A 27,230-nucleotide genomic window follows, 5' to 3' on the forward strand; every position below is an offset into this window, starting at 1 on the left:
TACAAATAAAACAGAAAATCACATCTGTATAATTTTTCGTCGCATTTTTCACGATAAATTATATATTTATAATTTTATTATATATTTATAAATTATATATTACGATATATTAGTATTTTGCAAAAATTTTTTTGTCGTTGCCGAATATCCGTTATCTTATAAAATTAATATATCGTTTTCATACATAAAAGTAAAGTGAAATGACTATGACATTTTTTTTTCCGAATAAAAAATTTTAATTTCTTGCGCGCATAATTCGATCACATAAAGCTGTGCAAACAAATTTTAGAAAAAAAAACTTGACGTAAGGCCACGAATCTTTATGATTTTTTATTTTATTAACAATTTTTCTGGAAATACCCAAGATATTAAAAATAAGCTGTGATCACACAATATTTGCGCATGTATCACGATTATTAAATTAAGATCCTTACGATCTAAATTATCCTATTTACGGCAATAATCGGCCAATCGAATGTACATTAAATCAATTATAAAAAAATAGAGTCCAATATAATCGATCTTATGATGAATTTGACCTTCGAGAATTTTCATGTACGACAGTTTACAGGATAATTCACAAAATCTAAAACTTAGGAAGGGAAAAATGACTAGTTAATGATATAAGAAAGAATTATGTTTAGTTGTAAAATATTTATAGAAAGTTTTATGTATATTTTTGAGTACAAGATTTTATATAAACATGTTGCATAAAAAACATGCTTCGCATTTAACGTAGATTGATGTTTTCGTTTAACGTAGCCATATTGCCATTGTAATTGAAAAAGAAGTTCATGAGCACAATATTATTAAACTTTAAATATTCTTCTTTCAAAATGTTATTTTGCGCATTGAGATATTTTTTTTAGTGCTTTTGTTTATATTTATTGGAATATATTTCCTGAAGTCATAGCCCAGTCAAACCATCTATCGATTTCAGGAGGAGCTCTAGAAAGCCACCCAATATTCCACGAGACTGTGTCGAGAGCTTTAGAGCGACTGTTCGCACCGGCACCGGCATCAGGATACCTTTCGAAAAAAGTTTTCATCTCGTTTAATTTGGTTTGTGTAGCAAAGGATTTTGTAATGGCCGGTATAAGTTGACCGAGATATCGGTCATTCAATGTGTATCTCTTCACTAGCCATTCCCATTTTTCGCGCACCCAGTCCCATACCAACGATGTACCGTCGGGATTTTCGGAAATCATAATCAAACATCTCAAGAAATCTTGAGTACGAACAAATTTCTCATCAGAAGCTCTGTTAATATATCTAATGGAAAAAGAAAAACATAATGTGATTTTGACTATGATTATACGATTTTGAATAAAAAATGTTGTGAATATAATAAATTTTTTAATATACTAACTCTTTTAAGATTTCAGTACTTTTTATGCCTGCTAATCCCTTCATCAATTTATTTTTCTCGATGGGATCGGTTTCATCTTTGAAATATTCAAACATCACATACCAATCATCTTCTTGCGAAATATAGCGCATACCTAACGAAAAAATTGCGTTGCAATTAAAGTTGTTGATAATTGAATATAAAGGATTTTGATCATACTAGACTAACCATAGTAATAAACCAATTCACGAATGTCAGGATGCGGCATTTTCTTCAAAGTAAGCCAATCCATAAATATACATCCAGCTTCTTTCAAGCATTCTTTGTGCTCTATGGCACATGCAAATTCAAGTACTATTATACGTACTTTGTTATCAATTGAGAATGGTATATCGTCTTCCATGATATCGTTGACAGTCCAAGTTACATCCTTGTAAATTTTTTCTACAACTTTTAGTGCAAAAACCTGAAAATGTATTATATACATATACATACATACATACATACATACATACATACATACATACATACATATATATATATATATATATATATGTGTGTGTGTGTGTGTGTGTGTGTGTGTGTGTGTGTGTGTGTGTGTGTGTGTGTGTAAAAATAACTTTTGTATCGCAATAAGTATAATACTTTAACTGATATATTGCCTGAAAGTGATGTACAGCATTCGGTTGAGATGAATCAAGAGATTTTAACAAGGTATACATTGACATTAGTTTTGAACTTGCAACTGCCCATGGAACAGCGTGATATTCCTGAGGTAGTAAAAACAAAGTTATGGTCAGCGCAGTAAAATAGTATATTTTGTCAGCTGCTGCTAAGGTATGAAGATCATCCAAAATATTTGCTCGGTCCGCTATCGAGAATCTCTGCAATAAAAATAAAAAAAATAATGCAAAATACAATAAGAAACATTCAAAGAAGTTAATAGAAAAAGAAGTTACGAAGATAGTGCAAACTACTATATCGACCTACGACACAAATTATATTCTCTTGGTTATAATATATTAAATGACGAAGTATATACAAATAGTTACCGTAGGGTGATATCGAAGCAGCTCTGAAATTGTTTGCCATTCATTTCCATAATTAACTCGATAATAACCAACTTGATTCACATTAAGTTTTATCCATTTGGTATGTTCGTCAACATCAATCACGACTGCAAAATATAAAATTATATAGAGAAAGAGATAGAAAAATAAACAAATAAAAGATTTTATATTGCTTGGGAGTAACACATCTTATAATACAAAAAATAAGTTAGATCTAAGTAAGATTGACATGATTAAATACAAAATTAGAGAATAAAATTATAACTTTAATAAGATTATAAAAAAAGAAATTAGTAAAATAAATCTTTAAAGCTTTAATATTTCATATTTTATAAGATTATTGTAAATCACAAAATAAAAGAACAAGAGAATAATTAAATAATAGGAAAAAATAATTTCAATTACTTATGTAATTTAATATCAAAGATATAGGAAAAAAAAGAAATAAAACATTCTTTATAACATGAAAATTATAATAAAATCAATATTTGTACCTCTATTCACATCCTTATTAAACCATATAAGAGTGGGTTTATCGATTCTGTTTGTGATATAAGTGATAGGCACAGTCCAACGATATCTATAAGCATAGAAGAAGTGTTGTAACATTATATATTCTTAAATAATTTAATAAGTTTCTTCTACTACTTCGAAATAAAATAACTCACTTATAATATGATTTTGAGGGATCGGAGGTGGCATTTGGATCAATCAGGAATCGTTTTTGATATAATATAAATTTATTTCCGGATTTTTGCACATTAATAACAGGGTAGCCTTCTTGTCGCGTCCAAGTATCCATTATAGCTGTTATATTCAGTTTCTCTCCAACCGCGTCTTGCAGAATGTTAAAGAGATCCGCTGTTTCCGCATTTAGATAGGCATATTTATTTAAATAGGTACTAATAGCATTATAAAAAACATCAGGTTCAATAAAGTTCTCCATCATGCGAATTATGGATGCTCCCTAAAATAAACAATAATTTGAGTAAAAACTAATATATATGAAAAATGAATGACAAGTATAAAATCATTATTAAGCAATATATTGTAATCATACTTTTTGATAAGAAATTTCATCAAAAAATGACGTTATCTCGTCTGGATTTTCAAGATTTTGAATTATAGGATGAGAGCTCAGTTTTGCATCCGTAATCATCACTTTATGCATTACATCAATAGTAAATTGCTCCATCTGAAAAAAGTTTATTTATATTTACGTTTGAAATATTTATTTACATCAATATTTGATTAAATTACTAACAAAAGACTAACATATTTTTGGTTCGTTAAAATCTCATTTGCACTTTTAAATGACATAAATGTAGCAAAACCTTCATTAAGCCATAAATCATTCCACCAGGATAGGGTAACTAAAAAAAAGATGTATTTCATATTTCTAGGCCATTATTGATTGATATTGTACGTGCAAATATTTACCAAGATTTCCAAACCACATATGAGCCAATTCATGACAGATTACATTAACAACATTGTGCTTATCAATAATGGAATTATTGTGATCATCATAAAGAAGTCTTGCTTCTCTGTAAGTCACTAAGCCCCAGTTTTCCATAGCTCCGGATACAAAATCAGGGATAGCGACCATATCTATACAGAGAATAAAGAGAGAGAAAGAATAATTTTAGAATTTATTGAAATTTTTAAATATTTATAATAAATTTGGTTTTATTTCAATAAATAAAGTACTTTTGTTAAATCTTACGTATTATATACTTACCAAGTTTCGGTAATGGGTAATCTATTTCAAACAACTTTATATAATATTCAATAGCTTTCACACCAATATGCAAAGGAAACTGTCTCTTTTCCTTTGCTTGAAGTTTTGTACTGTAAACACTGACTGGAAATTCTCGGCCATTTAATCCTTTTGCCATCATTGTCGATTTAACCATATCACTGACAATAAAACAAGCTAGATATGTTGACATGGGTACAGTTTGAGCAAAGGTTATTGTCTTTAGATCCTTTTCTGGCTTATGCAGTTCCACATTCTAAAATAAAGAAATAATTTCTCAATAAAAGTTACTTTAAATAATTTTTATTTTGCAAGCATCAGCAATTAATATTGCTTAAAAAAAATTTACATACCTCTATATTCATATTAGATAAAGAATCATAAGAATTTTCCATAGGACAAACCAATTTTATTGAAAATTCTGCCTTAAAATTAGGTTCATCAAAACATGGGAAAGCTTGTCTAGCATAAGTTGGTTCAAATTTGGTAGTAGCAATATATCTATCGATTAAAATATACACAAAAAAATATTGTAATTACAATAAACATTGTCATATTTCAGTACATAAACAGAAACTGATTAAATTAGTCGCAACGTTTCTGTATACTTATTGGTATAATAATAAGTATTTAATAACAATATTACCTGGTTTGTTTTTCTGGTCGTTTTCCTGGCATTCCTCTATCTAATATTATACGCGCTTCTTCGTCATAATATTGATACTTGCTGGAATAGAATCCAACTATTTTATTTCCAAGACTTCCATCAAAATCTAAACTCAAGTTATATAATCCTGATTTAAACTCATTTTCAGTTGATATCACAAAAATTTCATATTTTGTGGGATCGCTGATGAAGGAGATTTTAATTTCATAGTCTTCTTCTAGACCATAAGTTATCAATTTTGCAGATGTAATATTAAGGCCCTTCTGATGAAGAGCTATGGTTCTTCTATCATCGAGGACATCGATAAGAATAGTTATTTTTCCAGAAAATGTGTTTTCTTTAAGTTTTGGATGCAAGAAGAGATCATAACATATTGGCTTGACTTCTTTTGGCAATCTAAAGCTTTCGTTATCGGTCATTGCTGTATGCTTGTTCGAATCTAAAAATAGAGTTGTTCCCTTTTATATTATCCAGAGATATATATAATATATATATATATATATATATATGTGTGTGTGTGTGTGTGTGTGTGCGTGTGTGTGTTAGATAAATGTCAGTGCATAGTCTAGGTCTAGAATTAGCATGTTTTATCAATTTGTATTTCTAATATCACATATGTTGATACAACTAATGAGGGCATGTAAAGCCGATTTTTCCACAAGGGAGTTGAAAGCAAGATTCAACTACTGATCGAGTCTAAAAGTAATTTAAAAAGAAACATTAAGAACAGCATATTTTCAGAAAGCGAACATTGTGAATTGTTTGTGATATGATATTTATGGCAGATATTTATGCCAGATTTAATGCAGAAATTATCATGTGAAATAACGAGCTGTCACATGCAAAGCGTTTTATGGCGCGTGATAAGTTTCTTTCAGCTGATCAGATCAGCTGTTCAGCAAAACGCGAAACTGACGCGCTGCTGCGATTACTTGTTTAAATTTAATTAACTGTATGTATTTAATCAATAAAATTGAACATTCAATTTTGTCGCTGTAACGAAAGATTATTTGACATTGTGAAAGTAATCTCTTATAAGAGTTTATTGATCAGATGTTTATTTATGATATACAACAGAACTCTAACCAATAAGAAAAGCTCAAACAGGTAATTTTGTTGATAAACTCTTTTAAAGAATTATTTTAGCAATGTCAAGTAATTGTCAACGAAAGTATATTTAGAAACAAATTTAAAATGGCTTTAGAAACGTATTACAAAAATCCTTAACGCGCGATGGATAATCTATTCAATATTTTCTTGTGCCCCAAGTATAGGTAAAAAAAAGTCTATTTCTATGAGAAACTAGCAGTGATTTGTTTGTTTTACAAAAAACCCTAAAGGCCATGATACGTAAAAAAGTTTTAGTCATAACTGTAAGACAGTCTTACAAGGAAATAAAAATGTTTGACTATAATTGATCAATTTGCTTTATATCCTTACGGTTACGACTAAACTTTTTTACGCGTCATGGCCTCAAGGATGCCTAAAACACAGAGGGAAAGAAAGTTTTTTCGCTGTTCAAAATAACATCCGAGAAACAACGGAAAATAGCCGTAAGTTGAAAGAGGTTTTCAAATTTACCGCCAAACGACCTCGATGATTCGCGCGACGATCAGCTGATCGCTAAGGCCGATATTACATTTGTCGTACGACAAACTTTTTAAGCATATTGATTGGCTGCAAAATAGAAACTTTCTCGCGTCTCTAGAAATTAGCTAATCAATGCGCTTGAAAAGTTCGTCATACAAATGTAATATCGGCCTAATTGCATACGTCCAAATTGTGCAAAATATCTCTGCGTCTATGATCGCGCTACGATCATAGAAAGCAGTTACTATAGTTGCTCGAATGGAGGAAAAGTTTGAAACACGTATAACATCACAAGTGTGGGATGTATTGTAAATTACATATATCGCGATAAAAAAATTCTTTATATTCTTACCGAATTGATAACTCGTCGCTTCAACAGCCCGATCCAACAGAACGACCAACGTCGTTAAGCAAATGCAGATTAAACTCAGAACGAAGCAGGCGCCGCAGGCGAAGCAAAGGAGTACGGAAGCGATGTTTTTATCACGAAATGATGTCGACGATGCCGCGTCAGGGCGATGCACGCCCCTTCTCGACCGCGTCACGACTTTCTTATCATCCATCTTTCTTATCGTCCATAGTAGCACGCCACGAGGGACGCCGCGTAATTTAACTGCTCGTAGCACACTCACGAAAATTCTGGTAACAGGCTTTTTAACGAACCTACAAACGAATTATTAAATACGTAAGAAATACGATGATTCACGAACACCTGTCGAAGATTAGAAACGATACAGAAACAAAAAGAAGGAAAAATAAAATCTCGGATTTTTTTAGATTTTGCCTAAAAAATATCGATTCTTTACTTCTCACAAAAACATATGAGCGAGATCATTCAGGTTAGTGCAAGCCGAAGAATCAAGATATCTATGTGATATTTGAAATATTTCTTCTCAAAGGTTTTTTTCTTATTTCACTCTCTCTTTCAAATAATCGTTGATTATGCAGATTTAAAATTTGGTAATTTTTATTATTTGTTTACAATTTTAATTTACTTTAATTTCTAATAAAATTAGAGAGAGAGAGAGAGAGAGAGAGAAACACACATAATATAATAATATTCACTAATAAGTATTTTTGCATTACACATTTGTAACGTATAATTAACTGAAATAGATCTATTCATTTCTTCTCAGGGTAACAATACTAATTAATTGATAAGTATTTTTGCATTACATATTTGATACAACATCTTGTTTATTACTGCAATTTTTGCAACATATACTTTAATGCGGGCAATGAATGGCGATATAAAGTCTCTTCTTTTAATGGTTTTTTATAGAAATGAATTATTGTGTGTAATTGAAAGATATCGCATCATAATTCGCATTGCGCTTATAATTGATTAGAACGGACTAATATATAATTTACAGCACCCGTATTGCTTTGCGTGTACATATAAGTTACATTTATTAAATTAAAAATTTTTTGTTATATTTTATTATCTTTTTATCGCGAAATTAAGCATCCTCACGAAGCTTAAGCCCATTATTAAAGGAACAATACATATATATGCACATGCGTCATTTCATGAATTACTTTTTCGACTCGTACATATGTAAAATATGTTAACTTTTACCTAAATATTCTCAAAAGATCAGGCGATAATACGTGCAATAATCAAGCAGTATTACACTATACTGGTAGCGAAACAGATCGTATCTTCACATTACGAGCTAAAACTAGCAATTATGATGCGAGGTCCGTTTCGTTTACTTGCACTTTCTCGACTTCGTGATATGACTTCTCTCACTTTCGTCTTCGAATTACTTCATCTACGCGCAACAACTCACTTTGGCATAGCGATTATCGTGCGAAACCGGAATAATATCATTTTTCAATTGCAGTTGCTCTTATCACTGTGTTCTGCGCGTCTGAAAGATGTCACATCCGTCCAAGAGTTTTGCGATCTGTCTGATCAACGGTGAGCCGACTACTTTCAATACATCTATCGACTTTCACCTATTTTATCCTTCGGTTTAACAACACTTTCAGAGTAGTCAAGGTAATCGTGTAATCTAATTTTGCTACAACAGTATTGATGCTGCATACTTTTTAATTCGCGGATTATTAATGTTACAATTAGAAACATATAGTATGAGAAGATAATAACGATATATTGATATATTGATTAGTTTACGTAAATTTTGGCAATTTTATCTTTCTCAATCATCATAGATTATTCAGCGAATTATTCTGCAAATTATTATTCCTAATAGAGATACATATGCATAAGATTTCCTTTTTTTTCTTTTTTTCTTTCGAGAATCAACATCAGAATGTTCGAAATATGATTGTTTATCCTCTTACACATTCCTTTCACGATCCCTTTTGTAAAGCTGCTAATGCTAATTTATTTGCCTTCTTAAAAAAAGATATGATTTTATCAATCGACGATGTCTTTTCTCGAAAGATTTTTATATCATCCTTTACGCGATCTAGATCACATTTCCCTCGTGGAGATTCTTCCAAACACTAACGATCTCGTTGTAACTTTTTCCGGTTGAGAATAAAGACGTAAGAAAATATTTGTAAAGGAATTCTTAAGTCCTCTCCTTTCTTCTTCGAGTTACGGTTCGCGATTATTTTTTCATATGTTAGTTTTTCCTATGCTATTCGCTTCGTACAAGTTCCTTTGCTGCACAATAAGCTAAAGCACAGCCGAGGGTATTCTTGAAATGAGAGATTCGCGAAGCTTCGTGGAGAAATGTTTCTCAGTTAAAAATTTGACATCTTGTTTCACTTGGATATCTTCTTCCTCGTACGATCATCTGATAGAAACTACGCGTCCAATCGCCGTTGACATAAGCATACGACAGCCGATTTTATTACGAATATCGCTCTTAATTGGACATGACGCACCGTGACACGGCCGACTTGCATTCGAATTCGCGAGCAATTGAATCGAATTAGTCCTCGTACATGTTCATTAACATTCGCCGAAATTGATGCAATTAGCGATCCCCGGCTGCGAGGCGAATAAGTGGAGCGCACCCACACTATATTTTCGATTAACTTAATTAAGAACGCCTGATTCATTCATCGCATAATGACATTAAATCATATATGAATGAAACGGGAGAACGAAAATATATAACATTCTCTCTTTCTCTCTGCATCGAATATTAAAAAAGAATTATGGTAAAATAAAATTTTCAAATTTTCAACGGATATTTTATATGGCAAAATAAATTTTCGATTAAATGTTATGTCAATTTTAAATGCCAAGAAAATAAAAAAAATATTTCATACAATTTCTAAATAGATATCTATGCAAATCTTGTCGAATCATAGGCATAAAAGTAGCTGTAGGAAGTTACCGCATTATATTGATGGATTTCATGATAATTGTGTAATTATGGCGACTTGAGATAGTTGCGATTGCTCAATCAATGTGATTTGTTTTCTCATCATCCGCGCCGTTGGACGCAGTGTATATAAACCTACATTTATCTACGTTTATATCTTATAAATCTTTCCAATAGGTTCTCGCGTAGAGAGAATTGCGAAAATATAAACGACTTGTTACGTACATCCGGCGAAAACCATTGCGGGGATCGTAAAACATTCACGGCAAACTTTCGGCAAACATTGTCGGTTACCTTGTCGAAGCTGCACACACACGGGAATGTTATCGCGAATTACAAACACTGCAATGCACGATCGAGCGATTTCATGTGGGTATGCAGCGAACATGGCACGAAGATCTAGAAACAAGAGAAATTTCGCAATTTAAAGTTACATAAACGAGTGCGAATGTCGCAAAGGTGCGAGGAGACCCATTCTAGAAATCTTCGCGATTAAATAAAACAATTATTAGCACTATACACACGAAGGATACACACAGGATTTATATGATTTTTAAAGATAAAAATTGCAATATCGTCATTTTATTATCTTCGCAAAACGCGCCATAGGACTTGAGTAATAAGTAATTAAATCCTCATAAATAAAATTAATAAATCTATTGATCTACACATATCAGATCTGATCCAATCCATAGATCGCGATATTATTCTTATTATAATTAGCTTAATATGTTTGTCTATCGGTTATGAAAGTCACATTTTATTAAAGGTTGAGCAGGCCTGCTATATATATAGAACATATGTATATATGTACATATATAATCAAAAATTGGTATATCGATAACAATAATTTATTTATATTTTATAAATACAGTGTGTATAAATATATCGATATTGTCTTAGCAAAATCTACACGTGAAACAAGAATGTAATTGCAACGAAGTGTTGTTCATTTTAACGCGGCTTATCTCATATAATATTATAAGCCATCTTGTCTTTTATCCTCTACAAACTATGCTTTTAAAACTTATAAGACACTACCGGTCTGTGTTAAAAAAAGAGAAACGATTCATAACAAAAGTGCCAATTGTGTTATTTTCTTTAAATTGATATTTAAGATAGAAAAATTGTGACTTCTCGCAGGGATCTCTCGCTTGAATCAGTTATAATCTATGAATTTATCGAACAGTCGCTTCTCAATCGTAGGGAAGAATTCTAATTCATCACAGATATAAGTACAATAGATATACGCGCGCACGAGTTTACTGGTATAATAATACAAATTCAAGTATAGATTCGGACAAGTTATTTACGATGACGATTTGCGAAAGAATCTCGCGGAAATATAAATCAGAAGTAATAAAAGCGTACAAAGATTAGTGTAAGACAGAATAAATTTTGTGAATTTTTGGCAAGCTCGAAATTCTTATTAATCCTTAATCACACAATTACACGATTCTTTCGACAAACGTCAGTACAAGTATACAGATTCGCAAAAATCCACGCGACTACTCGAGTGTTAAGAAGACTCGCGCGTTCTCGTGCGAGATTTTTTATAATGATGTATGTGACACTTGGTCGATTAAATCTGTTGTATCTGTTTACGCTCGTTTTTCTCATTCGTCATAACAATCGCTATGATGAACGATGCGGAGATTTTAATTGCGTGTCACGCAATTGACATTATACGCTCGAACAATGCACTTTCGTAACGATCGCTTTGCGAAATCGCTACTCGAGGCCGCGCCATCGGGCACAAACATGACGATTATTTACGAAAGATAGACAAAATTCGGACCGCGTCGCGCGATGTCTCTCTGTCTCTTTCGGATCGTTCGTTAATTAATTACATAAGTAATATACGACGGTCCGATTGCCATCGTATCATCTATAGAATTGATTATATCAGAGTCGATTGCTAATCGCCGATTTCTAATCGCATCTCCGTATTATGTGCGACAATAGTTTTGCGCGCGCGCAACCATGACTGGAATATTACTGCGATGCGATATTAATACATATTAATACGTATATTTATTATAATATTGATAAGTATGACAACGTCAAATAATAGCACTATTGATACAATCTAAATTGATAGCACTATAGTACCAGAAAGAATGTATATTTCGTGCTATAATTAAGAATAAATCTATAATTTATATGATTTTTGAAATGCATCTTTCTAAAGCGTATTTTTTATGTTACGAACTTATTTCACATTTTTGCAATATTCAAGCAATATGAGCTTTAATTGTTATTAATCGTGATACATTCGTGATAATCACAACGAGAAACGTAGAAAAATAGCGATCGGCGTCGCAGTATCGCGACAGCGAAAGTGACACAGTACCACATGAGCTTCTTATCATGTTGGAAGAAATTAGAGGTCAATTGAAACACGATATGAGCGTTTAATAGTTTTGCTTGTACATACAAAATTAATGTGTGAGCTATTTTTCTACTCATCTATGCGATCAATAATCGTTAAAACTTGAAAATGTTAACTGTCTTTCATATATTTACGAATTTCTCACCATCTTAATAATTTTCGCTTTTCATGAAACGTGATAAACATTGGTTTTCGCGTCCACATTCCCGATTAACTTTAGGATCTCTATTAAACTATACTACTCGATATTATATAACAGTGTTAAAAATCGATTACGATAACATGCTCTTTCGCGTTATTAAAAAATTGACCACAAGATGAAACAGTCTCGATACAAACTAATACGACCTAAAGTCAGTCATTCAGAAGGCCACAAATGAATTTGATTTCTAGGTACGTAATGATTGTATGAAATGCCGACACGTTAATTTAGATCACCAGTTGATTATTTTGGACGACTCGCTCGTATTAGACTGATTATGAGCATCCCACGCAACGCCTTATATATGTATATTTTTCTTGAGTAGATACAACTGTGATGTGTGATAATACATAGAATATTCATTTGCATTTTATTTATGTATCCTTCGATTCATTTGAAATATATTTTTCCTTGGCGAAAAAATATTATAAGAACTAAAAATTTTTAATCTTCAAAATTAAATATTTATGTAATTAATTCTCAAGTCACAAGTTTATTCTCTAAATTGGAATTTGCTTGGAATTAGATGGAGAACAAGATTTTATCTATTTGCATCTTAGAAGCTTAGTTCTCGGAGAATATCTTCATGTTTCAAAAAATTATATAAAAATTATATGTTTTTTGATCTTTTTTTAAGAAAAAAGCAAGTTTTCATTTGGTCAAATAATACATGGATAAAAAATAACTCTGTAAATCCGGTCAGAATCCTCGATAGTAATCTTTTCTATGAAACCTCGTGAAACTTTAATTAATTTTTCAACGAAGTCGAACTTTTTTAAGAGAATACTATTTTAAAATGATGTAAAAGCCGTTTTCTGTGATCATAGATTCCCAATTGAAAACACTTGGATCAATTGATCCTCAAATTCGATCGGTCTGAGAAAAAATCGCTGTATCGAGCCTTAAGATTTGTTTATTTTTTTTTTCTCATTTGTTGTAAGTTAATCAAATTCGCGACGTTTTTTCAACAGCCGATTTGAAGAGAGGAACAACGTAACAATACACAGTAGTAATATTATAGATATAATAAATATTAATTGGCATCGTTAAAACGATTGATCACTCTTCTTTGGGTGATTATTTCTGTATGTAGCAATAATCTTCTTAAAATTTCAAACGTGCGCATTCGACGACTCTATTACGATGTCTTTATCTTGACGTATAAGACATTGATGGCGATTATTTAATACGTTGTTTTTTATGTATTTGTATAAATTTGTATAAAAATCGGTTTTTTTAAGATCAATTCTCGCATAGAAATAATTCATAATGCAAGAGTAGTATACAGAAATTAAAATTTCAGATTGAAATAATTATTGAATGCAGATTGGAATAATTATTGAATGCAAATTGAAATAATCATTAAATATGCATAAAGTAAAATTATGTAATTACGTGTCCTTCTGTTTAATATGTTAAAAAAAAGTTTTGTATCACATTTGTATCACGACAAACGTGATATTTTGGCTGTATAATTTGCACGAGAGTTGATCGAAAAGAAATTAATATAATTTTGTTGCCATTGTTATGTCATCAATTTTCAGTATCATCCATCGGCGATATATTTCGTCGAATATTCTACGCATGTTCTACGCATTACTAGCTTGATATCAGAAAAACTGGATCTCAGTCGCCTTTGTTGATTATTTCGACTTTTTGCATATCCTCAGCAGCCATGTCAGTATCGCCCCAACCCCATATAGCATCATCGTGCGTATGATGGTGCGCATGATGGTGCGTATCGTGATGATCGGTCGTTCGCTTATACCTGGTACCGTCGCCCGTTTTGGCAGCGCGTTTCTTCACTAAGGTATGCGCTACGGTCTTCAAATCGTACGCCCAACCGATCCAGGCGAAGAAATCGATGAAGGCGGTGGTAAAATTGGTGCGATAGTTGCCCAGCTCGGCGGCTTTGTAATCCCACGGGAAAACATGATGGTAATTGTGCCAGCCTTCACCGAGAGCTCCGATGGCGACGCTGTAGCTGTCGGTGGGGCTGATGGTGCTACGGGGAAAAAAATAAAAAAAAAACCAGCGTGAACGTGCGTTCTCATCTCCATTTACATAGGAACAGGATTATCAATCATGACATATCGGATCTTCGATAATGCTCACTTGTCGTATGGTTTCATGCCCCAGATATGAGCTGCAGAATTCACCAGCCAAGTCAGATTAAGCGAGAATGTGTATCTGAAGACGGTAGCGTACCATGCGTACATGGGTTTCTCGTTCCAGAAGTGGCATGGTATCCAGGTGGGCAGTAGGAAGCAGAAAAGCGGCATCAGGACAATATACAGTCTGTAAAATGTAAACTTATTCGACGATGCCGGATAATGATCTATTATAAAAGCTCGATATATATTTCGTTGATTAATTTTCTCAAAGAACAATGCCTTTACCTGCGTTGCCATACGACGACGGGATCCTTTTCGAGATCGCTCATATCGATTGTAGCACCCTTATTAATAACGTCCGGATGCTTGCGAATCAAGAGCCACCCAATGTGCGAGAAGAAGAAACCCCTCTGCGCGTTATGCGGATCGGCATCCGTATCTGTGAATTTATGGTGAACTCTGTGATCCCTCACCCATTCGTAAATGTGATTCTGCGAAATGTAATTAGATAATTAAATAACAATTATAATAACAATTCTTTAAATAATTTTTCTTCTATATATTAAGTGCTATTTGATTTAATTAATTTTATTTAATTTCTTTATTAAATGCTTTCTTGATAAAAAACTATATTTTTTAAAATTTTTGATATTTAAACGATATATTTAATTTATTTATAAACATTGGGATAATAATTAATGTTTTTAACACGTATATAAATAAGTTTGTTTAATGATATTGCTGGAAAATTTACCTGAAAAGCCGTGGTCTGCAAAATCATAAGAATAACTCTCATTGGCCATTTTGCTTTATAAGACCGATGGGCCCACAATCTGTGAGCACCTCCTGTAACACCAACAGCTGCAAAACCTGCGATTATGATAACTGAAAAGAAATTAAATTAAATTTAGCCACACAACGCCATGAGATCTTTCAAAAGTAACAAGCAACCCGCAGATATTATTATTATTATTATTATTATTTTTTATTACAATTACATAACACGGAAATCTACCAGTTTTTTGCTCTATCTACTTTTTATTGTTCTCAGAAATTAATTGATTGTAATTAAGAGAAAAAAATTAATTAAGTTAATATTTCAAAAGATATATAAATAGCACGTACCCCAAAGAAATGTGTAAAATTTGGCAGCCACTGTTAAAATATATAGTCCATAAAGCGCACCTAAATGAAGATAAAGAAAAGCTATCACATTTCTCCAAACGATCTTCCATTGATATTTGGGTTTCGAATTTTGTGTCTTTCGCAGCGGCACTTCTTGCGTCAATGTTTTTTCTGTCGCATCTTTTTTCTGCGATACATCTTGCTGGGAAGCTTCGAGGAATAAAGTCGCTGAGCTACCGAATAAATTCGGCGCCATATTGCTGAGATATCTGTAATGAATATTTATTTATATTGTTATGAATATTTATTTGTAAAGTAGAAAAAAATATATGTTTTTGTGGCATTTCACATATGTTAAAGTTAAAATATTTGCTACACTCTGTGATTTTTTCATTTATCTGTTTATTTATTTATTTGTAAAACGAAAAATTATTACTCGTATATCGTATATTAATTTCATTGATTGGTTATACAAATAATATGGGATTAATACCGGTATAAACTTCGAAATTCTTCCGGCTATTTCGAACATTTTGCTTTTGCTTCTTCTCTTTTTGTTGCCACATATACGTATAAAATAACGGGACGGTATTTCCATTGTCACGTCGCGCCATTAGCCAAAGATTAACGGCTCTTTAATGGCTTTCGACGCGCGTTACGTACAACGTGTAACGATCTCGTTACGGCTTTCCAGGATATTGTGTGCGGTTAATGTGCTATATACACACGTGTGGAAAGTATGCGCGCGGAAAAGAGATTTTTTTTTTTTTTTTTTAACTTCGAACGCTTCGACTTTCGACACATCGAAGGAGCGTCCGCGGTCTGTCTCGTGAGAATGACATTTCTGAATTGTTCACGAAGCGAAGTGCGATCGAGAACAGAACACGACGGTGACGGCCCTTGGCGACGAAGAAGCGGTACGCGATTGTTGCACCAGAGCAGTCTGGTAATCATCAGTTACATTACATTAGCGCGCAATTTTATTGCGATGCAGCAGGGAACGGATTTCCATTTTATGAGAGGTGCTTTCCATTTTCGTGGAAACGTCATGATCATGAATGATTAGAGAGAATTGTGAATCTTTTCATCTCGAATATTACGTTTCAAAACGCTTCGTGAGATTTAAAGATATCAACCATTGATATTGCGTCATCAATTTACCAAGCAATTTTTATAAAGCTGGTATTATAAACCGCAAGTTAACGAAATACTGCGGCAAATATAAGATTCCTAATCTCACAGAAGAAGCGAAAATGAGCATCGACGGTTAGTTCTTATTTGAATTAATTATACCAACAAGAAAGTTCCGATAAGATGCTTAAAGTAAATGTTCCGAACTAAACGCGCTTTCATGTTTTTGCCGCGTTTTACAGCTAATTACGCACGAAGTGGTCATCCCTCCTTTCCGTTCTGCGACCCTGACGACGCGAAGACGACGCGAGTTATGTAGGTGCCCTACTTCTAAATTCCTTTCTTTCGACGACTGCGTTCTCTCGTTGAGAGTCTACGTAACTTAACGAAACTTGATTCGCGATGAACGTTTGTATCGAGGAGTCTGCGTGCAAAAAACTTAATCATCGCATTAATCGATGATAAACGTCAACATATGTGCCCCACATATATGTATTATAACATCTGATTTATATGACTAATTTATATGACATTATTAATTAAACTGAAGATGTGTGTTATGGATTATTTATCGAGACACGTTACTTTTTCTTCGAAGCATTTTCGACAACGAACATTTTTTACTTTCCTCGAAATATCGATCTACGATAGGTGATACAGTTCAAAGTCTCTTCTAAACCATTGTCGGAGGAAAAAATAAAGCCTCTATAATGAAATCAAGCAGAATCTATATTGCAAAATAATAAAATTACGAAGTTACTTTCGCTATCGTTCGCGATTGAGCTCTGCGATATTGTCATCGCGCACAAGTATCATTATGATAATTCTAGAATGATTAAGGATATCTGTATATTTTTTATACGTATAATATTATCCTCTTGATAATATAATAACGAAAATATACATTTTCACAATTTTTTTATATTTCTTAAGAAACATAGCTGCGCTAGTAAATGACTTATACGCTATTATTATCAATTTTAAGAAAGAGAGGGAAGAACAAATGAAAATATATTATATTACATTATTATATATTATACTTGACCTTCTACATGACAGCAGATATTAAATATAAAAGTTTAAATATCATGTTGGAAATGTTCATGTGTATTTCTCTTAAAGAATTACTTATATGATGTGTACAACGTCACCTGCTAATCATTGTAGACATTCGAAACAAAAATGCAATATAAGCGAATGATTGACTGACGCCAATATATTAACGTTTTGTTCAGAGTAATGTAGGTTGATGTATTAAAGAAACTTATGCTCTTTTTCATAACGGTGTGTCGTAAATTCTTATTTAACTATCCAATTTATGATAATTTATAATATAGTTATATATTAGAAGCTTTCAAACTCCACGAAGCAAGGAGAAAGGCATATAATTAGTATCAGAATATTAGTGCATATCTTTGGATCTCTAAATAAAAAAAAAATTAAAAAAAAACGAGATACCCAGAATGGACTAAAGGAAATTTATCAACCACGCGTGATAACCATTATCTATCATAGAATCAGTTATAAAGCAAGGCATATATTGTATTTAAAATAGCAAAGAATTACAATTATTATCCTCTTGGTTGCATTCGTCTCTATAAGTTAATTAGTCCAATAGACGCGTTTATTGCTTGCTTTTTGATTGGCATATTCAATTTTGCTTTTCAATATACGTCATTGGCAAATGTCATTTTCACCGTTCTTCTTTGATTCAAAGAGAAAAGATCCAACGTGCTGAGGGGTTAATTATGAATTGACTATAAGTCAGTAGTACAGCTATCTCCTCGTTTTCTGCAACAATATCGCTGTCATGCAAACGGTAAAGGACGGACGAATAATCCTTGTGAAAGCGCTATCAAAGGCATATGGTTTCCGATCTTACAATCGGCGCGATTCGAAATCCCGTGATAACCACATTCATCGCAAAAGAGAGACGCAGTCAATCATTAAATTATATTAAGTTTTTTTATAAAGATACTATTATACGAGTTAAAAGTGCATTCTGAAATAGAACAACTCGTATCTTTTTATTTTATACTTCTTTTTTATTTTTTTATTTTTTTTATTTTGTAAAGCACGAAAAAGACAAGAAACAATCCCGAATAAATAGACAAATTTTGAAGTCAAATCATTCTGAATTTTTCCAGGTCCATCTAGTCAAATATAGAATATTACATCTGTAAAGAATGTATTTTTAAACAATTCGAAACTAATAATAAACATATAATAATCATATAAAATGAATGAGATACTGAAAGATATATTCCTGTCCTTCTTATTCATAACGTGCCGAACGATGCGTGCGTTTCTCTTCCATATCGTAGGCTCAGCACGGAAGAGTGCCAGAGATCTTCTAGTAAAAGTGCTCGCGGCACGTCTTCGAAACGGTACATGATGTAGTTGGATAGAACACGCTTAAGATGCGGAGAAAGGGGACCAACGGACAAGGGATGTTGGTGAAACGAGGAAGAACACATAAGTAATGACGTCGCGCGCAAACAGGAACAGGTTCTTCGGAAAGCAGGCCAATGGCGTCTTTGAGGTCATTGCCAATCGTGGATCGAAATTCCTATTCTCACTTGACGAGTCACCCAGCCCGAGATCACGTAGCACTTTACATTTTCGGTTATAGACCGAGCCGAGCCTGTCGTAGTTTATAAAAGAAGTCACGTACGAAAAGCTTACAACAATTGTCGCGATACGCGGAAGAAATGGAACACTTTCGTGCAACCATGCAGGCACGTCTTCCTGTTTCCTTTTTTTTTTTTTTTTTTTTTTTTTTGAATTCCAATCGATCGAAGAGATATCAACATTTTATAAAAACAAAAAATAACAAAAAATAAACAAACAAAAATAACAAAAAACCAGAAATGATAAACTGTTAATTATCGAATAATTAGAAATTTAAAATATAAGAAGTGATTTTCTTATCGAGTATTTAGATGTTATTGATTATTGATAACGCGTTAAATGGTTTTTCAAATCAAGAATGAATCGAATGCTCACCGAGGATCTAAAGAAAGCTGAGAATGTTAAAGAGAAGCGTGACCTACTAATCCCATGGCACATGTCTTCTCTCGAGATTAAACGTATGCTGCTACACGTAGCATCGGTTAACTATCGCGCAAGTTATCTTTAAGACGCGTCTATTCGATTTATACAATGTAAAGTCTCGAAAGAATTTTATTCTACATTTTTAATTTATTTCTGTACGAGACATCGTCTCCTTTTTATTTGTCGCACATTCTTCGACTCGCTCATATAACATATATCGAAACTTTATATCTTTATTCAACATAGTTTAATATTATTCTTTGTATATAACATATGTATATGTATAAAAGTTTTCAAGGAGTAACAGAAAATTTTCTCATTGTTTCCTCCAACGGTCTTTTATGTCCTTCGCCATACATAACACGATTACGAGACTGCAAATTGCGTAAAGCAATGCGCGTGAAAATTGCAGAACGAAGTCGGTACAATTGCATTTCGAATGTATCGTTGCGGTTTAGCTCATTCATTTTATCAACAAATTCAAACTGTCGTTCATAAATCATTTTTTGTGCCATTTCTCCCGATATTGGGTTACATTGAGAAAAAAATATCGCGTTCGAAAATTAATTGCAATTATTTTAAATAAATGCTTTATTCTCGAACTAATTAATAGAGACTATGATAATATACAATGCATGAATAATCGACATTTATTTTCCTTCTATATTAATATTTTATTTTTGTAACTTTGCCTTTCTTTCTCAATTTCCTCATAATTTTACTTTTAGTCGTACGGATTGCATACAAACGAAACTCGAGCACGTGTTGCAATGTAATTATGTTGCAGCGAAATTGCTCTCTCTCTCTCTTTACTCGCGTAAACCGCTCTGCCGCTTTAATCCTTAACTGCCGCATTTTGCATTTAGTTGTGTGTCGTCTCGAAACTATACTGTGCTGATTGTACAGAAAATATGTTAACAAGGTTATCCCATTTAATAAAAAGTCATTGCATTATCTCATCTATGAAAAAATATGAAATTACGATATTTAATAAAAATTTATATGAGCTTTTTCTCAAGAAACTCTGATAAAGACACAGATTGCTGTTGCATATTATGGATGATAGCTTAATGTGGGTGTATTGCATAAATTAAAAATTTTTCGTTATATGTAAATATAAGATTTTTTGTATGCTTCTGTTTTTCCCTTGCCAAAATTATAAACGTCTGAGCAATTTGACTTGAGTAATATAAGAAATTTGATGCTCACAAGAACGCATTTTATTCGCCCATTTTAATAAAGATATTGAATATTCGATTAAAAATAGTAAGAAAATGTATAGCGAAATATTTCAATATTTACATAATAAATTATGTTATATACATTTATTGTGTCCATTATGAGTTTCCAAGAAACCCGACTCCATTCTGATAAGCAGGGCAGCTGTTTAAGAAAATGTCCCGTACAGAATAGAGATACATGGTATGTTGCATAAATTTAAAAATTATTTATTGTACAAATATATAATTTTTGAAATGAAAGTCCGAGCTAACTTATGTAAGAAATTTGATGCTCATAATTATGCATTTTATCCTTCTGCACGCATAAAGGGCTTTGAATATGAACAAAACAACGATTAAGCACGAAACACACTGAGAATGTCAATATTTCGGCGTTCACGTGACAACGATTATGTTATACAGCGTGTACTGTGCCCATTAGAAGAGTCTCCACAAGATTCCATTCGATCCCGCTCTGATAAGCAGGACAATAGTTTCAATAAGTGTGCCGTATACATATTTGTTGGCGCAACAAATGGGAAAATTTTAAACATCAGCGGAGAAAAGAGAAGATCTGAACCCCCTTCCTAGATACAATCGAAGAAATGCGAAAATAAAAAAAAGTTATGCAATTATATATACATGTGCTTACAAAGCATTCTAAAATTATCCGCAATAGTCTTATAGATGTTTTGACCGATTTTGAAATCTGTCAACGAAAATGTCGAGCCGCATACAAAGTAAATTTACAAAGTCAACATTTGAAGAAGATTCGAACTAAGAAATTTCAAATAAAATTAAGATCAGGTAAAAATAGTTTTGAACTAACTAAACTTTAGAAGGAAAAATAGATAACAGCGAATTTTTTTGTTTAATCTTGTCTAATGAAGAAATTTTTTAACAGATTTTTTAAATTTAAGACACTTGCAAGCCTGTATAACGTCAAATATTTAAAAAGTACGATATAAATAATGATCATGTTTTCGTTGCGTTCTAGATTCTTCGATTTCAAAAACTTTTGAGAGTTTTAGTTTTTTTAGGGAAAAAGTCTTCGCTCTCCGCTTCCTTTATAAAATTACAGTCACATGATAGGAGATATGTATAATCGTACATTGAAAATAATCAGGCATTTTGAGTATCAATTTGTATCACAATAGAATTGTTTGACCAATAGTTGTCGTGTATATTTAAACGAAAGATTCTCTATTTGTTATCTGACCAGCATCCGTTGCTCGTCCATTTGGAAAGCGACGAATGGAACAAATGTTTTTTTTTCTTCTCTTTTCTCTTCTCTTCTCTTCTCTCTCTCTCTCTCTCTCTCTCTCTCTATTTTCTTTAAAAACTGCATCGTATTGATAGTCAGTAACAAGGACTTTACTTTAGATATATACTCATGTCAGAGAAGTAATATAGAGAAAATGTCGAACCGAGAGATTTTGCCATAAAATTTACGATCAATTATATTCGTGCCATTTTTTTTTATTTGCCATACCACAATCTAGCAGTGAAAATATTATAAAAAAATATTATTTTACAATTAAATAATTTAAATTAGCATTTTGCGGTCAGATTTTGGAGGAAAACATATCAATGTGTAAACTTTATCGATAACAACCAATTTGCCGCCAACTATCTAAAATTTCGGTACTGCTCATATCTCTTTATCTAATTATATTGAAGAATGTAATGCATTATGTCACGCATTATGGCGTATTATAAACTTAAAAAAGTCAGAAAAGCTCGCGATGATAGATCAGACAACTTACGGGCGAATGTGAACGAGATAGCAGCTTACTTCCCGCGAGGATCACGATAGCGAATTCGATATTGGATACGGAGACTTGCGATGGTTCTTTCCTGAATGGAGGGTCCGATCTGGTAGCGAGTTCACTACGAAATACCGAGATGTTGGAGCGTATGTCCCACTTATCAGCTTCGCGCCGTGTAAAACGACAACCGTCAACGAAACCGTCCCCCTCCCTCTACCCTTCGTTCGTGGCAATTGTCCTAAAAAGCACAACTGCAAAAGGATAAACCCCCTTCCCTAACGGTTCTCACGTGAAGCAGTTCCGGCGGAAGTGTCACAAAAATTGAAATTATAACGCAACTCGCTTTTTCGAAATCAATAGTTCGATTGATAGAAAATGTGTTTTTCTCATTCTTATGCTCTTAAACAGTGACCCAGAATTAATGTTATATTGTGCTTTGCAAATCAGTTGCGATTTGCCAATCGGTGAATTTTATTGTATGCAAATCATTAATTTGCAAATAGCACGTGTGTATTTTAATTATGTAATTTTTCAATTTTAAGTTTTCCGGTAATTCACATACCTTTCAGAGCATTATATTGTACATTAAAAAAATTGCTACTTATCGAGCTAGCTTTATTTATAAAAATGTTCATCAAATCGTCTTTTTGTAAAAACTTTAATAATCGAATTATTCAGGTTTTGTAAATCCGATAATAAATCTGTGAAAAATTGATTATATATTGATACATATACCATATAAAGATTCAATACGGTTCTTCGCGCGTGTATTTTTCAATTTCGAAACTCGACGGAAGCAAAAGTCATATCATTTTGAAATTAAACAAACATAAAAGTTACATTCATTGTTTTACGAATCCACGAAAAAATTAATAATGTGCTATATAAATAATAATTAATAGATGTAACGACCGACACTATAATCCAGATCGAGAATGAAAGTTGCGTTTGCGGTCTCCTTCTCCTACGACAGAGAAGAATTCTTTGCACAATTTTATATCAGTTTTGTAATTTATTTCCGCTTAATATATATATATATATATAATTTATTTAATTTGAAATTTAACGGCAACAACAAATATTGTGTATGTTGAATTTTAAAATTCCAATTCAGTCTTTATATATTTATATCCATGCTGAAGATGGACCAAAAAACGATCCAAAACGTACATTTTTAATACACATTTGTAAATAAAATTTAACAATACTAAGTTGGAGCACAATATCGCGTCTTGGCTCTTATCTGTCAATTTTTCTATTTAATTGTTCATACCTTGAAGCCTATTGTTATTATTAAAATTAAATGTGACAAAATAAATAAGATAATCACGTAATTACGCGGGGTACGTAATTATATGATATGCGAAGTTATCACTAATAAAAATAAAAGAATATCTATATTAAATTTACAATTAAAATAATAAAATCAAAATGATAAAATTGAAATGATGAATTAAAATGATAATTAATTTTTTTCAGTAAGGAATTTGAATTTTACATACAAAATAAAGCAAAATAAAAAATTCTAAGCTATACAAGAAAATTTTATATCAATAGACAAATATAAGAAAATATAATAATTGACATTTCGTTAGATCATGTGTCATTTCATTGAGTCATTCTTTTCCGTTGCGTCGAAAAAGAGTCCTCCTGATAAAGCATTCGCAATGTTAAAGCTAACAATAAGTGAGAACGGTTTCACGTTCGTCTGTCAAACATTTGTTGCGCATAAATTGTCAATGCATTACCAAGCCAATATTAACAGCAGAATAATAACAGCAATCGTCTCAAGGTACGAACAATTAAATGGGAAAATTGGCAAATAAGAGCCAAGGCGCCGATATTAGTGGGCAAATTTATTATTATTAAATTTTATTAACAAATGTGCAATAAAAATGTACGTTTCGGACCGTTTTTTGGGTCCATCTTCAGCATGGATATAAATATATAAAGATTAAACTGGAATTTTTTTAAACTCGACATAACATTTGTTATTGCGATTAAATTTTAAATCAAAATTGATAATTAGAAAGGAAGGTTCACTAAATCCCCCGTAGAATTTGTACAAATAAGTGGACAACGTCCAAACGCCATCGCCACATGTATATCGTCGGTGATTTACAATATAATCATTATTATATTATTTTCGTTTTTTTAATTTCTTTTTGATTATTTTTTTAATTTGAAATTTCACCGCAACAACAAATGTTGTATATGTCGAGTTTTAAAATTCCAGTTTAATCTTTATATATTTATACCTATGCTGAGAAGATGGACCCAAAAATTGTCCAAAACGTACATTTTTAATACACATTTGTTAATAAAATTTAACAATAATAAGTTCGCGCGCCAATATCCGCGCCTTGGCTCTTATCCACTGGTTTTCTCACTTATTGTTAATTAGCCAATATTGAATTAGAGACAAAGAGATGGATCGTGGAACTTCGTCAAGGTTGTCCTTTTCGGCTAAAATTCTGATAGCAGTGTCGCTTTAGATCTCATAAAATGCGATTATGTATCAATCAAATAAATATATATCTATTTTTAAAATTAAATATTGAGTATCGAGAAGAGAGAGGCATAAATAATCAAAGACTTAGGAGGAAAGACTAATCAAACCTAAAATTATAAATATTTTTTGAAATAAGATAAACTTTATTTCGTTGAAAAAGATGTAAATTATTAGTAATTACCTGATAATTTATGGGGTTTAATTAATTTAGTTCTTTCAACAAAAAATATTAATTTAAAATAAAATATTTATAAAAATAAAAAAAATGTTGATATTATCAATAGAGTTTTTAATCATTTTCATGATTTTTCGTGATATTCCGCTGAGATATGAGAAAAAATTTAAGATAATAATTCTATTTTGATTATTTTATAAATATGGGTAGTACGTGTGTTGTGATGTGACGTAATATGCCACTCGGCGCACAAGCGATCCGGAATACTGAATCGTAAATAATCTCCCGGAAATACTTTATTGATGCTAAAAGACACGTGATATGAAGCATTTAATAACTCACAATCAGACATATGGCACAAAGAAAGATTTAATAAACAAGTAATGTATTTAGTAAGCAAATAATTTGCTTTCATAAAGCTGCAACGAACGACCAGAAAACGATAGCATTTTAAAGTGTATAATGTTAATTTTATAATGGTAAATTGTATTAAAATTTATTGAATTTGTCATAAATGCGAGAAATATTGATTGTATTTTTTTAATCTCTTCATAAAATTCTTAAAATATATGTTGGTTTAAAGAGATTGGCCCTTGCATTAGACAAGATTAATAATATTTAAACGAGCACTTTATTTAATGTAGGCTTATTTATCGATATTAATTCTCGCGTTATGGAGAGTTAATTAATCAGTAAAGCATTGATAAATACAGAGTGATCCGAAAGGAAACGTAAATTCTGTGTAAACTGTGTAGATCGATAATTAAACTAATTATAATATACTCAACAATCTCTGTACAATTAATTAGATTTTGTGGTGAAATTAGGAGATAAGTTTCTCGCACTTATATGCCGACTTATAAGTCGCACGTACAATCGCATGTAGAATTGTATCAGAAGCCTTCGATTCGCGTCGCGAATCATACAATTCGGCGAGTGAAAACAGAGTCGTGATTGACTTGCGAGAGAATAAAAAGGAAATGAACGAACGCGCGAACGGTGAGAGAATTCTGGCTGGTCGACGCAACCCTCTGCGATCACCTCGGACAAGGGTCACGCATCTCATCCCCGGAGAGTATTTCTCGCTCTCGTCGACATCACGATCGCGATCCCGATCTTCGCACCATGATTTCTCCCTCGCTTTACGAGAAGTGCACGCGCGAGCGAGTCGAGATGTTCCGTTTGCGAAAAATATCGAGTAGAAATAATAAAGACAATACAGTACCCGGATGTGGTGCCGGCTGGTCCGATTGATCCGCAGCGCCACTACTGCCATATCCGAGTCCACGGGGTAGAGGAATACTCGTCGTTCATTCGGTCGATACGCAATGCCTTAGAGGGAGAGAGAAACGATTAGCGTGGATACATGACTTTTAGCTCGTTCTCTCAAAAATTTGAGATTACTCGAAAAATTCGAATTTAACTTAATTCTTTCTTTTTTTTTTAAATCTTAATATGGATAAATTAATTTAAGTTTGTGAATTTTAATATATTTACATTTACATAATGTCTGCGGAGTCTCAAGAAAAAAAGCTACGATCTTAATTTTGTTTTTAGTTTTAATAAAAATTTAAGTTTGAAGACTAGATCAAGTTTGATTACTTTCAACCTTTATGATATATTTAAAATAAATTTTTACGCACTTGTGTAACTGCTGCTGAAATGAGAGCTATGTGAATGAATTTGGGAAAATCTGTTGCAATTATTCGTGAATCAAGATCATGCAGAAGCAACAATAGCAACGTTAACTTCCGATCGGTGCTGCCACGCGCGGAGTCTGTGAGTGACAAATGC

At 32.3% G+C, this 27,230-nt stretch overlaps 2 protein-coding genes and 1 long non-coding RNA gene across 11 annotated transcripts; 1 reads left to right on the forward strand and 2 right to left on the reverse strand.

Moving 5' to 3' along the window:
• Positions 1-590: 590 nt before the first annotated feature.
• Positions 591-10,037, reverse strand: LOC138937058 (aminopeptidase A). Of its 7 annotated transcripts, none has more exons than XM_070302936.1 (15): positions 9,968-10,037; positions 6,787-7,097; positions 4,824-5,283; positions 4,531-4,678; positions 4,160-4,433; positions 3,859-4,029; positions 3,694-3,791; positions 3,479-3,613; positions 3,087-3,385; positions 2,913-2,998; positions 2,401-2,525; positions 2,011-2,232; positions 1,577-1,814; positions 1,370-1,502; positions 591-1,272 (listed from the first exon to the last, which is right to left on the reverse strand). In XM_070302936.1, exons 1-15 carry the CDS (start codon positions 10,000-10,002, stop codon positions 885-887), a joined length of 3,123 nt encoding a protein of 1,040 aa, XP_070159037.1. In that variant the 5' UTR covers positions 10,003-10,037; the 3' UTR covers positions 591-884. The 7 variants fall into 7 exon arrangements, with proteins under 7 accessions (XP_070159037.1, XP_070159038.1, XP_070159039.1 ...); XM_070302937.1 differs by lacking the exon at positions 9,968-10,037 and adding an exon at positions 8,155-9,238 and having other exon boundaries at positions 592-1,272; XM_070302938.1 differs by lacking the exon at positions 9,968-10,037 and adding an exon at positions 8,014-8,145 and having other exon boundaries at positions 592-1,272.
• Positions 6,606-10,348, forward strand: LOC138937060 (uncharacterized). The gene is made up of 3 exons (XR_011447455.1): positions 6,606-7,076; positions 7,212-7,273; positions 8,282-10,348. It is a non-coding gene; the product is annotated as an uncharacterized lncRNA (long non-coding RNA).
• Positions 10,349-10,553: 205 nt separating this feature from the next.
• On the reverse strand, positions 10,554-26,762 carry LOC138937100 (acyl-CoA Delta-9 desaturase). 3 transcript variants are annotated; one of them, XM_070303023.1, is made up of 7 exons: positions 26,427-26,648; positions 22,747-22,870; positions 15,576-15,844; positions 15,205-15,335; positions 14,736-14,941; positions 14,452-14,634; positions 10,554-14,341 (listed from the first exon to the last, which is right to left on the reverse strand). In XM_070303023.1, exons 3-7 carry the CDS (start codon positions 15,829-15,831, stop codon positions 13,963-13,965), a joined length of 1,155 nt encoding a protein of 384 aa, XP_070159124.1. In that variant the 5' UTR covers positions 15,832-15,844; positions 22,747-22,870; positions 26,427-26,648; the 3' UTR covers positions 10,554-13,962. The 3 variants fall into 3 exon arrangements, with proteins under 3 accessions (XP_070159124.1, XP_070159125.1, XP_070159123.1); XM_070303024.1 differs by lacking the exons at positions 22,747-22,870; positions 26,427-26,648 and adding an exon at positions 26,662-26,762; XM_070303022.1 differs by lacking the exon at positions 26,427-26,648 and having other exon boundaries at positions 22,747-23,065.
• Between the last annotated feature and the right edge of the window lie 468 nt (positions 26,763-27,230).

This window comes from Polyergus mexicanus, unplaced genomic scaffold (assembly GCF_030449975.1).
Source record: "Polyergus mexicanus isolate NDT 795.1 unplaced genomic scaffold, iyPolMexi1.0 SCAF_10, whole genome shotgun sequence".
NCBI lineage: Eukaryota > Metazoa > Arthropoda > Insecta > Hymenoptera > Formicidae > Polyergus > Polyergus mexicanus.